General features: G+C 61.6%; 1 protein-coding gene across 2 annotated transcripts in view; it reads right to left on the bottom strand.

Annotated features, from left to right (window-relative positions):
* CELSR1 (cadherin EGF LAG seven-pass G-type receptor 1) overlaps positions 1-13,152 on the bottom strand; it is a 143,083-nt gene extending 129,931 nt beyond the window's left edge. For both annotated transcript variants that reach the window (XM_047785959.1, XM_047785960.1), the window contains exon 1: positions 9,107-13,152. In XM_047785959.1, the coding sequence (XP_047641915.1) occupies positions 9,107-12,710 (3,604 nt within the window). In that variant the 5' untranslated portion in view covers positions 12,711-13,152. The remainder of the gene's footprint in view (positions 1-9,106) is intronic.
* Positions 13,153-15,068: the final 1,916 nt, after the last annotated feature.

The following is a 15,068-nucleotide window of genomic DNA, read 5'->3' as shown; positions in this document are numbered from 1 at the left end:
AGGCACACACAGGAGTCTCCAAGGCGGGGCTGCCCTCTATAGAAATGGCCTTTCACCAATCAACTCCCAGATAAACGTTTATTGCCCCCCCCCCCACCGCCCGCCGCCCCCCCCCCCGCAAGAAAGCCCTTATCTCAAACCCTAACTCAGCCTGATCTTCATTCCCCGTCAGTTTGCCCAACCACGTAGAGTTTAGATTAGATATAGTTTAGATAGTTTAAAAACCCAGAAAGATAAGAAAGATCTCACCTTTCTGGAACTGGCAGTAAAAAACAGACTATTAAAAATGAAAGAAACATCTTGATTCATTGCTGGAGGAGAAGAGAAGGCAGGAGGGCAGGAGAGTCTGTGCCCTTGGGGCTGGAAGGTCCCTAGGGCACATCAGACAGCTGCTTTATGGGGCCCCCTCATCCACGTCCCCCTCGCCCTGCCTCCGGCACGGGATCCTCCCTGCACCTGATGCACACCATTCCTGCACTCCACCGTTCCTATGTCACAGCTCCAACCACAGAAGACCCCATAGAGATTCCGAGACAGCTCGCCAGGACCCCCTTCTTCCCCTCCCTGTTCACTGGGTGCAAAGAGCTGACTGTTCCCGTGGAATCAGGCACGACGCACACGCAACCCTCGGCCCACCTTTTCTGGGCGATGAGCCCACCCTCACCAAGCTTCCCCAGATCTGTGCTCCCCCTTCCAGGGCTCAGCTGCTGGCTCAAGGTGGAGATCCAAGGGGGTGGCCAGCACGTGGTTAGGGCACTGGGACCCCAGGGCCTGAGGCTGGCCCTCCCCAGCACGGTCAGCCTGCTGGCCTCCGTCTCTTGGCTGTGAAATGGGGCTTCTCTGAGATCCCAGGGAGAAGATGGGTAGAGCCAAGGCACACGCCTAGGAAGCGGGAGGCACACCCACCAGAACGGTGGGTGCCCGCACTGTCAGGCGACCACACCCGATGCATGGTCTGGCTCTGGACGCTGCCTCCTGCACCGAGGCCCTCCCAGTCTGCAGAGGCCAGGCTTGGACCCTTGATGGCAAAGCCACAACAGGTGTGTGTGGGGGGGGGGTGCACTGCCAGGGAGGGGAGCGGTTCAGAGGGCCCCCAACCCCCAGCTCCCCAGAGCTGGAACAAGGGATGAAGGGACCTAGGAGTGTCCATGCTGCCAGCAGAAACATGACAGGGGCAGGGCAGGGTGGCCGATCTCAGGTTCCTGCCTCGAAAATGGAGGGACAGTCACCTCACCCACAAGAGTCCTGGAGAAAGAGCCCAGTTAGGGCTCATCTGAAATTCCACGGTACTGACAGCAGCTGACGGAAAAGGATGCAGAGGGGGGCCACGAAGGTGCCCACAGAGCCGAGGCTGCCCACCCACCACGCACTGCCAGGCGCTGCGGAGCTGACCCTGGGACATCTGCCGGCCAAGGGCTGGCAGGACACCCCTCCCACAGGGCCTCCCTCCCCCTCCCAAGGCCCTGCGCAAGGCCTGCAGCTCCAAGAGACCCCCTGTGTTGGCTCAGGTGCTCCCCAACCTTTAACTGCAAAGGTTAAAACCCAGTGGTGGAAGGAAAGGTTATTCTCCATAATTTGCTTTTAGAGTAGTTGCTTTAATCGTGAGTGTGTGTGTGTTTGTGTGTGTGTGGACATGCACACGTGTGCATACATGTGTGTCTCTGTGCTTAAGAAAAAGCCCAGCCTTCGTTCAGAACATCAAGAGAAGAAACCCAGAAACACAGAGCAGAGTGATTAAAATGACAAAGGCTCGTGTTGCGCTTTTCCCAGCTTCGGAATGTTCACGCCCAAAAAAGGGACCGATTAGCAAGGTAGCCACAAGTTCTTACCTGAAGCAAAAGTGTGAGAATGCAGCCATTGCATTTCTGGGGGGGAAAAAAAAAAAAAAAAAAAAAAGCCCGTTTCTTTCCCTCGGAGCCAAGCCCCCAGGCCAGCACAGAGGAGACGGGGGGGTGGTCATGGGGGGCGTCCTGTGGTCTCTACCGGCCCCCATTCTGCCCCCTCAATGAGGACAGTGGGGCTGGCACCTGGCTCCTCCCCCCACACCCCTTGGGATCATTCTGTAAAGGATCCAGATTTGCAGAACACCTACTGTGTGCCAAGCCTCAGGTGCACAGGGCAAAGCAGAGGGAGCCTTGCTGTCTCCCCCCAACAAAAGGCTGGTTCCCTCCAACCACCACCACCCGGGTCCCCCCCTTTGTTTCCTTGGGTGACCCTGGTTACTCTTGCCAAACAAACAGGCAGAAAGGAAGAGGGTTACTGACCAGCCCCCCTCCGCCCAACATTCAGGGACCTACGTGTTCAGGTTAAAGAACAAGAAGCAAAAACCGAAAACTATTTTCCCCAAGGCTGTGAGGGGAAAAGAACCAAGCCAAACTCAGGAACACGTTCCACCCTCTCTGCCTCACGCGATAAAATTGGCTTCTGCCTGCATCCAAGTGCTGGCAGGATGAGGCCCCATGGCCCTGAGCCACTACATGCCCGAGGGCGCGGACACCGCGACACCAGGGCCCCCCGGGGCCACCATCCCACCTATGTGGGTCCTGAACAGGTTTCTGCTCTCAGATGTCAAAACAGGCCGGTCTGGGTGAATGCTCAGACCAACGTGGACATGCAACAGTGCCACCAGGTCCCGGACAGAATTTTCTCATCCCCAACAGCCGTCGCTTTTCCAGATGTGATCTCAGCCCACCCCTTGGGCCTCATGCACCTGCGACTCTGCCCAGATTTTAAGAAAAAGTCTCCCTGTCACCCTCCTTGGCAGGTGGGGCCAGACAGAGACCTCAGGTCACCAGGTGGCCAGTGCTGAGATGGGGAAGCCTGGTCCTTGTACGCCCAGGTCACGCGTGGCCTTCAGCGGCTGCCCATCCTCCCCCGCCCACCTGCTCCTCCATCTCCATCCCATGACTCAGAGAGAAGGAGACGCTGCCAGCCCTGCCCTGACTCCTGCAGCCCCGTCTACACTCAGCTCGGCCACAGAAGGCACCTCTGCCACTGAGGCTTGTCTCTGCCCAACCCCTGCCAGCCCAGTGCCCCCCAAAAGTGCCGGTGCCCCAGACAGGTAAACACGGGCACAATCAGGTAACACAGGATGCTCTGCACATTAACTGGTCAACTCCTCGGCCCTCAACTCAGCCCGGGTCCCCGGGACCCTCCTGCCTTCCCCCCGAGCCCCGCCCACGCCCGGCCACCCAGCCCTCCGCCCCTCAAGCCCCCCACCACCCGGCTCTCAGGCAGACCACCAAGGGCCTGCCCTTGGCGAACTCAAGTCGCCTCCCCGTCCTGAAGCTCCGTGAACCCCCCAAGGCATCTGCCGCCGGTGACCCCCTCAGGCCCTCACTCTCCCTCAGCCTCCAGGGCCCAGACTCGGGTCTTTTCTCCGGCAGGCGATTATTCCTCTTGCAGGTCCGGCCTGCCCGACAGGCCACTCGGGCCAGGCCTCCTCCAGGCTGCACCTGCGCCCTGTCCCCATCATAGGTGTCCCCTGCCGAGTGCCCTCCACCCCTGCAGACGGGTCACTGACCACCCACGGCCGTGATGTGCTCTCTGTCAGCCCCGCGGCCATGCTGACCACCTGTGGCCCCAGCTGGGCCCTCCTGCCAGACCTGCACACCCGACCAACTCCAGGACAATGTCAGGGGCCCAGCCCCACAGGGTCCAAGGCGCCCTCCCGGGCCTCCCTCGGTGCCTGCTCCTCCTCCCCCAACCGCCTCGGCACGTTCCCGGAGCCAGTTAATTCTGGAAAGCACAGCCTGAGAGAACACGGCTTGGGAGCCACCGTCCCGGGTTCGAATCCCAGTGCTACCAACACAAGCCGGTGCCCTGGATGCAGGGTTGAGCCTCTGGGGCTCTGGTTTGCGCCTCGATGAGATAATACCTTCCACAGATGAGGCCACTGCAGGAGTGGCCAGGTGCTCAGACCAGCAGCACAGGGTGTGTGTGTGTGTGTGTGTGTGTGTGTGTGTGCGTGTGTACAGGGAGGGATCCCAGCACAAGGGGCTCGTCGGCTGATCAACCCCGTCACCTCCATATCCGACCATCTCACCTCCAAATCCTCTCCAGCCACCCATCCTCGCCTCTGCCAGGCGCTGGGCCAAGCCTGACCTCTCGTGTGCCCTCTACCCTCCGGGCTCACCCGAGAGCCGCCTCTCAACAGCAGCTCGGGCACCGCTCAGGTTCTCAGTCCCAAACCTCCCCCACGACAGTCAGCCCTCCCCCGGTCCCCGCTTCAGCCCCCCATCCCACCCCCACTCCCCGGGAAGGCACACCATGCTCACCTTGGCACAGAAGAGTCCCCAGCCCAACCTCCCTCCAGGGCCCGCACACAGTAGGCCCAGCACACAGTAGGTGCTCAACAAACAAACAAACACTCCATTGTTTCAGAGCCAGTGTTTTTGAAAGTCAGCAAGTGGCTCCATCCAGGTTACTGAGTTAACTGAAGCCTCAGCGGTTAAGTAACCGGCTTCCCAAAGCACTACCTCTTCCGAGGCAGATTACATCACCGGAGAATCCAGCTCGACAAGTGATACGGTTTAAGCTGGTCTGATCCTCTTCCACACCGTGAGATTCAGCAAAGAAAGATAATGCACGCATCCAGACGCTGCCTGGTACAACGCCCAGCTTTTATTTCCTCGTTGGCAATCGCCTACTTAAAAGTCCCTGCGAGAGCCTGTATTTAACTCAGCAAACACTTTTAAAGACTTTATCAGGCCGAGACGACTTTATCCCACCCGTTCCCCACCAAAGGAAGCCGGTAAAGCTGACTCAATCTTGTTAGTTCCCCGACTTTCAGTATTTTCTGACATTCTGGGTGACTCACGGCCCAGTCATGGTCACCCCACAAACGCCGCGTTTCCCACATCCAGGCGTCTACACGCCCACAAGCACCGGGTCATTTTCCACCAAATGCCACGTTCTGCGCTTACGCTTCCTGGCCCCACCCCCACAGCCGCACACCTGTTCAAGGTGAGTGTAAACTGTCCATGTGACTACAAGGCCACCCTCTAGAAAGACTAACCAAAGGACCCCACACCTGACAGTCCCATTGGGTTATTAGCCGCCCTGTTTTGAAAAATGCAAACACAGAAGGTCCCATCATGGCGCAGCAGAAACGAACCCAAGTAGGAACCATGAGGTTGTGGGTTTGATCCCTGGCCTTGCTCAGTGAGTTAAGGATCCAGTGTTGCCCTGAGCTGTGGGGTAGGTGGCAGACGAGGCTCGGATCTGGCATTGCTGGGGCTGTGGCATAAACCAGCGGCTACAGCTCCGATTAGACCCCAGCCAGGAACCTCCATCTGCTGCGGGTGTAGCCCTACAAAGCAAAACAAAAAACCAAACCAAACCAAAACAAAACAAACAAAAATAAAATAAAATAAAATACGAATGAGGAGCTCCCCGGTGGCTTCTCAGGCTAAGGGTCTGATGTTGTCACTGCAGCAGCTCAAGTTGCTGCTGTGGCTCAGGTTCGATCCCTGGCCGGGGAGCTTCCACATGCCACAGCTGTGGCCAAAAAAGAAAAAAGAAAAAGGACAGAAATGAACATATCTGTGAAACAGAAAGAGACTCACAGACAGAACAGAATTGTGGTTGCCAAGGGGGAGAGTGGGGATGGACGGGGAGTTTGGGATGAGCCAATGCAGACTAGTATCTCCAGGCTGGATAGACAGCAAGGTTCTACGGTGCAGCACGGGAAGCACCTTCAACGGCCTGTGATGAAACCAAGGTAAGAAGCGTGAACGAGGAGGTACACGGATAACCGCATCACCTCGCTGAACCGCAGAAATCAACACAGCCCTGCAAAGCAACTATACTTCAATAAAGCTGCTTCAAAAAACCCTTGCCTATAAAACACACCTATCCCTGGACAGCATTCAAAAAGGACAGCGATTTGAATGTGGCGAAATCCAGAGTTCAGAAAATTTCAAGCAGCCTTTTGTCCTTGGTGGGCTCCATCAAACCAGTAACGCTATCGGCTCACAGACGGGAGAGGGTACGAAGACCCCCTGTCCGGGTCAGAGGAGCCGCCCCTCTCCCGGGCGTGTCCATCTCAGACACCAGAGCCCACCCCCCTCCTCCCACACCCCCTCCCTCCCCCCAACCCCTGTGCACCCTCCCAGCCCCTCCTGGCACAGCTCCCACAAAACCTAACAGCCTGCCAGCTCGCCTTTACAGCGCCTCTGGGGCAGTAATAATGCCCTAGAGGCCGCAGGGTACGGCTGTAAACCCCGGGGAGCCAATAACCCTTCACTGGAAACAGCACCTGAATCTGAAACCACAGCTTTCCCATTGTTTCTTAAAAAAAGAAAAAGAAGAAGAATCCAACTCTGGTTAATTCAAAGGCTGGTCTTTTTGTGTTCTGTTTCTACACACAGCTTTGCTGCTGGGAATGACAGATTTTATGGTTTATAGTAATTTCTTCCTTCAAAGCATTAAAGAGGCGTCAAACAGTCCGAGGGTTGTATAGGGTCCCAACATGCCTACATTTTTTTTTTTTTTCCCGCTTTTCAGGGCCACACTTGTGGCATATGGAAGTTCCCAGGCTGGGGGTTGAATCGGACCTACAGCTGCCGGCCTGCACCACAGCCACAGCAACGCCAGATTCGAGCCGCATCTGCAACCCACACCGCAGCTCATAGCAACGCTGGGTCCTTAACCCACTGAGCGAGGCCAGGAATGGAACCCGCAACCTCATGGTTCCTAGTCGGATTCGTTTCCCCTGCACCATGATGGGAACTCCCCAAGGGGCCTACTTTAAAGCAGAGCAAGGATTCGGCATTGAAACATCTCAGCCTAGCAACGCACTCCTCAAAACTTCCCCCCTCAGGTAAGAGAGGAGAGAGTGAAGGGCCAGCTTGTTTGGCTTGGATCATCACAGTTGGATGCTGGCCGGGTGTGACCCCGAGAAAGTGACTTAACACCTCTGAGTCTCAGTCTCTCCATCTGTTCAATGGGCAGCAGCATGACAGCCCTCACCGCCCGGGCACCGGGGGAGGAAGTGACCGTGCAGGTTCAAGAGTTCACATCCGACATCCGGACAGAATCTGGGGAAGGGTCGCCGTCGCCTGGGAAGGGCCACACCTGAGGCCCACAGCCTGACCTACATCAGGGGTGTCACCTCGACTCAGAGACAGATCCCCGAGACAGTCACTACCTAGCGTGGCCCCAACCTACCTTCAACGGTGGTCCCAGCCAGGGACCCACCAGGTAGGCAAGCCGGCCCTCTGTAAGTAAATTCTTCTGAATAAAATCCACCCTAAACCCTTTATCCAGACATGGGGGGGGGCACATTCCTAAAGCCCCAGACACGCCCCAGACATCCCTGCTCCCGCCACACATCCGTCCCCACTAGAACACCAAGTCCCTGTAAAAGCGAAACCCTATCATGTTGCCAAGTCTTTTTTTTTTTTTTTTTTCGTTTTAGGGCCGCACCTGGGGCATATGGAAGTTCCCAGGCTAGGGATCGAACTGGAGCTGCAGCTGCCAGCCGGCACCACAGCCACAGCCACGCCAGATCCAAGCTGCATCTACAACCCATGCCGCAGCTCACGGCAATGCCGTATCCTTAACCCACTGTGCGCAGCCAGGGAGCGAACCTGCATCCTCATGGAGACTACATCAGGTACTTAACCTGCTGAGCCGCAGTGGGAACCCCAACCAAGACATTTTTATATAGGCTGACTTCTCCATTCTGCTTTGGCGGATTGAGCAGTACGGGTGGCGGGGGATGGGGGGGGGAACGCAAATGGAAAAGTGTGAAAGAGGCTTTTCACTGTCACGGCTCAACCCTGGCGGACAATTCTCCTTCAGGGCCAATTCCGTGTTCTCTACACACATTCACGGCTTCACAAAACCCACAATATTCACCTGTAGACAGACGAGGCTGCCAAAATCAATGTTGCAGTATTGCAACACCTCAAAACTGGACCTGGAAGTTCCAGATTCTATAAGCAAACAACTGGAACCTGTTTGCTATCCGATCCTCAGTATATAAAGAATTGCAGCTCAATGTGGAAACAAAATAAATCAGAAAATTAACTTTTTTAATTCTTCCAGGACTCCCACAGCTATATTGTATCGTAATAATTTATTGTTTAAACAACTCATCTGAAACGATGACTCAACCCACAGATCTAGCCTTTCTTGGTGGTAGGTTAACGTCACCTGCCTGCAGGAGCCACTGGGGGGGTCGCCTGACTGTTTCCCGACCACCACCCCCTCCCCCACCAAATCCTCCTCTCCCCCCAGTTCCCACGCCTTCTGTCTGTGCCCCTCCCTGGCCCCTCAGCCCCACCTGGCACAGAGGGGTCAGAAGCCCGCAGGGCCAATTTTGACTGCCCCTGTTTGGGTGGCTGAGCTGCGACTTCCTCCGGGCCCTGCTCACCTCCAGCCCCAGGGCGGGCGGGCGGGCAGGCAGGGTTCCCACACTGGCTCCACCACCAATCCGGGCAGCCTCTCGGCACCACCCAAATTACAAGCCCATGTCCAGGAGCAAAAGCCAAGATCAAACGAGACCATGCTTTCAAAGGGCTCCCACACAGGAGCCCGGCTGTTATTATCTGGAAGAGACAGAACACACTCGAAGGGAACCAGCTCCAGCCGTGTTACAGCGTGACTCAGGGATCCATCCGGCAATTTCCAACGGTTCCACCCGGGGACTAATTGGCACATGGAGCGGACAGTGACCTTTGATCTTTCCAGACGGGTGTGTGGCTAACTACAGAGCCTCACCTAGCAAACCAGACAACTCGCATAACCCCAGAGAGGAGGCTTGAAGAGCACAACTCAGGAGCCACGCCCTCTGAGAAAAGCCCAGGAAGCCCTGGTCTTGAACTTGAGGCCCAAGCCTGCTCCCAGCAAAAAACGGGGAGGGCAGCAGTGCCGTGCCCTCCCTCTCTCTGGACTTGGGTGGGGAGCGCAGCCCTTCCCCCCCACCCCCGGCTAGCGGTATCCAGCAGCCAACCAGCACCCAGCCATCCAACCGGAAGACGCGAATCACCAAAGAGCTGCCCGGCCCCTGCCCGAATGCGCCCAAGCACGCCGCACGGGCTCCTGGGCAGGTCCCTGCAGCTCTCCAGGTGGCCCGGCGAGAGCCCCCAGGGCCACTCACCTGAGACAGACACTTCCATGAGCGCCTCCAGCGGCCGATTGTTGTCCAGGTCGCGGCTGAGCTGCAGCTCCCCCGTGGCCGGGTCCAGCAGCAGCAGCTGCAGCTCGTTGCCCTGCAGGAAGGTGTAGTTGAGGCTGTCGGAGAGGTCAGGGTCATGGGCGGGGATGCGGCCGATCACGCCGGTGGGGAAGCTATTGGACTTGTTGGTGACGTAGTTGTTGAAGAGGATCTGGAAGTCCGGCAGCACCGGCGGGTTGTCGTTCTGGTCCAGCAGGCGGATGTGCACGGTGGCCCGGCTCACCAGGGGGGCCGACGTGGCCTGCACCACGAGCACATACTCCTGGCGGACCTCGAAGTCCAGCTCGGCCAGGGCACGCAGGTCGCCGCTCAGCAGGTCCAGCTGGAAGACCTCAGGCACGTTCCCTTCCACAATCTGGTACATGATCTGGGCGTTGGGGCCTTCATCGGGGTCGCTGGCTCGAATCCTCGCCACCACGGACCCCACCGGGCTGTTCTCCTCCACCAACAGCTCCAGCTCGTCCCTCTCAAACACCGGAGGGTTGTCATTAATGTCCAAGACGGCCACCTGAATCTCCACGGAGGCGCTAAGGGACACCGGGCTGCCCCGGTCCACAGCCAGGGCCCGGAGGCTGTACACCGCCACGTTCTCCCGGTCCAGCCTGCGCTGGGTGCGGATCACGCCGGACGTGGGCTCGATGTAGAAGTCCCCGTCACCGTCGTCCCCACCCTGGAAGGTGTACAGCAGGCGGCCGTTGGGGCCCGAGTCCCGATCCGTGGCCGAGACCTGGAGGACGCTGGTTGACGGGGGAGCATCCTCGAAGACAGAGCCCTGGTAGAAATCCCGCAGGAACCGGGGCGCGTTGTCATTGGCGTCCAGGATGAGGATCTCCAGGGAGGTGGTGTCCGACTTCTGAGGGATACCGTTGTCCCGGGCTGTGATGGCCAGCGTGTAGGCGGCCTGGTCCTCGTAGTCCAGCTCTGTCACGGTGTAGATGGTGCCAGTGTCCGGGTCAATCCGGAACTGCGGCACCGGGTCCTCCAGCACGTAGGTGATGCGAGCGTTCTCCCCCGTGTCCTCGTCGGTGGCGCCGATGGTGGCGATGGACGTGCCCACCGGCCGGTCCTCGCTGACGCTCACGGTGTAGTGGGAGCTCTGGAAGACCGGCCGGTGGGTGTTGGCATCCGTGACATTGATGAAGACCTGCGCCGTGTGCGAGCGCATGCCATCGGACGCGGTGACCGCCAGCACGTACTGCCGCTCCTGCTTGTAGTCCAGCGGCAGCGCCAGCGTGATGAGGCCGCCACCGCTCTGGCTGCTGAGGGCGAAGCGGTTCCGGGTGTTGCCACCGGTGAGCTGGTAGGTGATCACGCTGTTAGCATCCCGGTCAAGGGCCCGCAGGGTCAGCACACTGCTCCCCACGGCAGCATCCTCATTCAGGCGCAGCTCGTACGCAGGCTGTGTGAACACGGGGTCGTTGTCGTTTACGTCCAGCACCGTGATGGACACGCTGGCCGAGGAGCTCATGGGCGGCGAGCCGTGGTCCACCGCTTCCACCCCAAAGCTGTAGTGCTCCACCTCCTCGCGGTCCAGCTCCGCGCACACAGTGATCCAGCCCGAGCTGTTGTGGATCTGGAAAGGGAAGTCCGCAGCCGGAACGGGGTCCTGGGGCCCGGCTCCGCCGCTCCCCACAGAGGCCGAGGCAGTGTCCACCAGGCGGTAGCGCAGACGCGCATTCTCGCCCGCGTCCGCGTCCACCGCCTGAATGTGCAACACGGAGTGGCCCAGAGGCACGTTCTCCAGCACGGCCGCCTGAAAGGGGCTGCTCACAAATATGGGGGCGTTGTCATTCACGTCCAGCACCTGCACCGACACCAGCCCCGAGGAGTTGATGAGTGGAGGCCGGCCCCCGTCCTGGGCCTTGATGCGCAGCGTGTACTCCCGGATGGCCTCGAAGTCCAGCGGGTTGATCACGTCCAGGCTGCCGCTCAGCGAGTGCAGGTAGAACTGCCCCTTCAGGTTCCCGCTGATGATGCTGTAGTGGATGGCCGCGTTCTGGCCCTGGTCCCGGTCAGTGGCCTGCACCCGCAGCACAGGCGTGTTGACCGCCACGTCCTCCGGCACCTGGACCACATAGCGCTTCTCACTGAACTGGGGGTAGTTGTCGTTCTCATCCTCCACCACGATGTGCACGGTGGCGGTGGCACTGAGCGGGCCGGGGTTTCGGCCTTGGTCGTTGGCCTCCACCAGCAGCTGGTAGGCGGCCTCTTCCTCGCGGTCCACCACCGCCCGGGTGCGCACCACGCCCGAGCGCTCGTCTATTTCGAAGACGCCACCCGCGCCCTCCAGCAGGCGGTAGCGCATGTTGGCGTTGGAGGGCGCGTCGCCGTCGGTGGCGCGTATGGTCAGCACCTCGTAGCCCACCTCAAGGTTCTCGCGCACGCGCTCCCTGTACTCAGACTGCTCAAAGACCGGACTGTGGTCGTTGGTGTCGCTGACTGTGACAGTGAGGTAGGTGGCGGCCGAGCGCCGCGGGGAGCCGTGGTCCACAGCGCTCACCTTGAGGACGTGCGTGTCCTTGGTCTCGCGGTCCAGAGCGCGGGCGGTGCTCACCAAGCCCGTGTCGGAGTCGATGAGGAAGTAGCCATTGGAGCGCTCGTCGAACAGCGCCTCCATCTGGTAACTCAGGCGCCCCGCCTCGCCCTCGTCAGGGTCGTGCGCGCGCAGCTCGAGGACCGCGGTGCCCGCCGGCTCGTTCTCGGGCACCGACACCTGGTAGCTGGGCAGCTGGAACTGCGGGCTGGTGCTGCCGCCAGCGCCCCGCCGGGCCCGCCGCGCCGCCCCCGTCCCGGCCTGTGGCGGGCTTGGTGGCGACAGCGACGACGATGGGGAGGGTGTCCCCGGGGCCGCCTCCAGCGCCAGCTCTACCCGGATGGTGCCGGTCGCGCGCCTCAGGGCACATAGCAGGCGCAGGCGGGCGGAACCACCAGGCGGCAGGCAGACAGGGCGGCGTGGGCAACGGGCCCCGGGGCGCAGTGGACAGTTGCAAGCGGGGAACGTGGTCAAGGCCGCAAGCGCCGAGGGCAGCGTGGCCCCGCTGCCGCCGGGGGCGGGGAAGCAGAGCACCGCGCCGGGGCCGGGCACCGTGAGTACAGCCCGCGCACGCAGCTCCGCACCGAGAGCTCGCCGGGGCCGGGGCCCGGCGCCGCAACCGGGGCCATGCGCGCGTGCCCGCAGGCGGAGGCTCAGAGCCGTCTGGGCACCGCGGGCCGCCAGGCGGACATGCAGCGGCAGCGGGCGCCCCCCCAGGCGCGCGCAGGCCCGGAGCCCCGCGCCCGGCCCGCGCCGCCGCCCCACCAGCCGCCCGTCGCGGCTCACGTCCAGCAGATCCCGCAACGCCCGCGGAGTGCGCCCGGGGTCCAGGGCGTAGGTCCAGCCGGGCCCGAGGGCGAAGGCGCGGGCCCCGCCGGGCACGCGCAGCTCCCAGGCGGCCGCTCGAAGCCCCAGCGCCGGTAGGGCGGCGGCCGCAGCCAGGAGCAGCAGCGCGGGCAGCACGGGCGGCGGCGGCGGCGGCGGCGGCGCCATGGCCCGGAGCCCGAGCCGGGGGCCCGAGCACAATCCATGCACCCGGCGCGGCTCCGCATCCACCCGGCGCGGCCGGGGAGCGGCTCCCGCGCGCCCGGTGCCGGGCCCTCGGGGCGGCTCGCGCCCCGCCTCCCCGGGGGCCCTGGCGGGGATACCGGGGGTCGGGCTCCCGCTCTCCCCCGCAGCTTCCACTTCGAGAGCACTTTGCGAAAGTTTGCGAAGTTGGTTTCAAGATGGCTCCTCCGCCCGTCCCAGGAGGGCGCCGTGCATCAACCTGCGGTGGCAGCGGCTCCGGGCGGCTCCAGGTGGCTCCCGCGCGGGCTCGGCCAGCGGGCGTGGGAAGCGCGGCGGACCCGGAGCGGGGAGAGAGCTGCGCTGCCGGAGCGGGATGGGCCGCACCGCGCCGCTCAGACTCCGGCGGCCCGCTGCTGCCTGGGCGGTGCGCTGGGCCCGCGCCCCCAGCGCCCGCGCTCTCCCCGCCCCTGGCCCTGCCCCGCCCCGCCCCCGGCCCCGCCGCGTATTGTTCAGCCCCGGGGGGAGCCGGCCCGGAGGTGCGCGCCGGGAGGATCGCTATGGAGACGCGGGGGCGCAGCCGAGCCGGGGGCTGGGGGCCGGCCCCATTCCCCTACGGCCTCCCCACCGGGCCTCCCTGCGGGGCGGAGCCGAGGGAGCCCGGCCGGGAAAGGCTGGCTGGGGGGCCGTGCGGCTCCCCTCGTCGGGTGCTGAGCGCGGCCAAAGCCCCCCGCCCCATCCAGGCAACACCGATCCGCGGAGACGGCCGCCCTGGCCTCCTGCCTCGGGAAGGCAGAGGGACCGGCGCGGAGTTGCCATGGGGCTCTGCTCCCCCTGCTGAGGCTGCGGGGGGGGGGGGGCGGTTACACTTTTACAGCCCGAGGCTAAAGTGCCTTTAACCCTACAGAGCTTCCCTGGGCTTTGAAATCCAACGGGCAACTAACCGGATTCCGGTCCCACTTGGTTTAAAAGGAACTTTTAAGCGAAAAAAGAAAAACAGCCTGGGTCCGCACGTAGGATCTGAGCTGGGGACAGCAGCGGCGAGCTCGTCCCCCCGCGTGTGCGAGCCGCTGGTGCGCTCAGTTCGGGGCCGCGCACGCCCAGGGGCCTCCGGTCTGCGGACGCGGCCGGGGCGGCCTGGAGGGCAGGCCCGGCGTGGGGCGGGAAGCCACCAGCGGGGTGGGGGGGACACTCGGGGTTCCACAGCACCCTCTCTCCGTCCCCCACCCTCTCCTGCGGGGAACAGCCGACAAGGGAGTTTTAGAACTAGGATACCCACTGCCGCCCCCTGCGGCCAATGGGGTGGGGGGGGCGCTTTAGAACCAGGCGACACCGGCCCCACCTCCTTCGGGGCACAGCCTGCGGGACGGGGGCTAGAACTGTGAGAAGCCCCCCCCCAACTGCGTGCCTTTAGGACTGTGCCACCGCCAAGTGGGGAGGTGCCCTTGCCTCTTTAGGGCTCTGGGCGTCTGAACCCACTCTAGCCCCGAGGCCTCCAGCGGTCGGGGGCGCGGAGGGGCGGGGCGGAGTCCCTCTTTCGGACGAGGCCCCTCGGGTCCCAGCAGCGGGAGGGTGGGAGGTGTTGCCCACTCGTCTCTCCAGCGGGTTTTTCAGACCAGAGAGGCGGCCGCCCTATTTCTCCAGCTGAGCGCAGGTAGGCGTGGAGCTGGGTCACAAGGAATAAATAAGTAAACCCAGCCGATACGGTTCAGGGCTGCCAAAAACAATGTCTTTGGGCGGAAGCCAGGGATGAGAATTCTCTTCCCAAGAGCAGCGAGTTGAAGACGTTGCTACTGACCTTTGGTTTGGAACCTTTTCATCTGGGGGCTTCCACTGGAGAGCCCCGCAGGGAAATGGATGTGAAGAAAGCCCATCCCTTAACTGTGACCATTCGGGACCTCTGGGGACTGCCATCGGTCTTTCAGGGCTGGGGCGTGCGGGAGGGGGGGGGGGTCGTCAGGGGCAGGACTTCAGGCTCAGGAAAGCAGGGAGGACCTTCCCTGTAACAGCCTCCCCGGTGGAAAGCTCCCAGAGCCAGAGTGAAGGGGAGGGGGGGCCAGGCTGGAGAACCCCTAGAGTGCTGATTTCACAATAGGACTTTAAATAGGGTAGGTTGGGTTTAAATAAACAGAAGGATCTGTTGCACTGCACTTGCTGGTTTTTGAAAATTCAAATGCCGTGAATGAGTTTGGGTGTAGGCAGCTTTCCTGGAATAAGACACCTGCCAGTGGCCAGGTAATCGCAGGGACAGCCCTGCACCACTTCCTGGTCCCAGGGGCCAGGAGGGGGACACAGGGACAGACGTTTCAAACCGAATATGAGCAAAAGACCGAGAGACAAACGACG

This window comes from Phacochoerus africanus, chromosome 7 (genome assembly GCF_016906955.1).
Source record: "Phacochoerus africanus isolate WHEZ1 chromosome 7, ROS_Pafr_v1, whole genome shotgun sequence".
NCBI classification, from domain to species: domain Eukaryota; kingdom Metazoa; phylum Chordata; class Mammalia; order Artiodactyla; family Suidae; genus Phacochoerus; species Phacochoerus africanus.
This window is presented reverse-complemented; position numbering and strand designations above follow the sequence as displayed.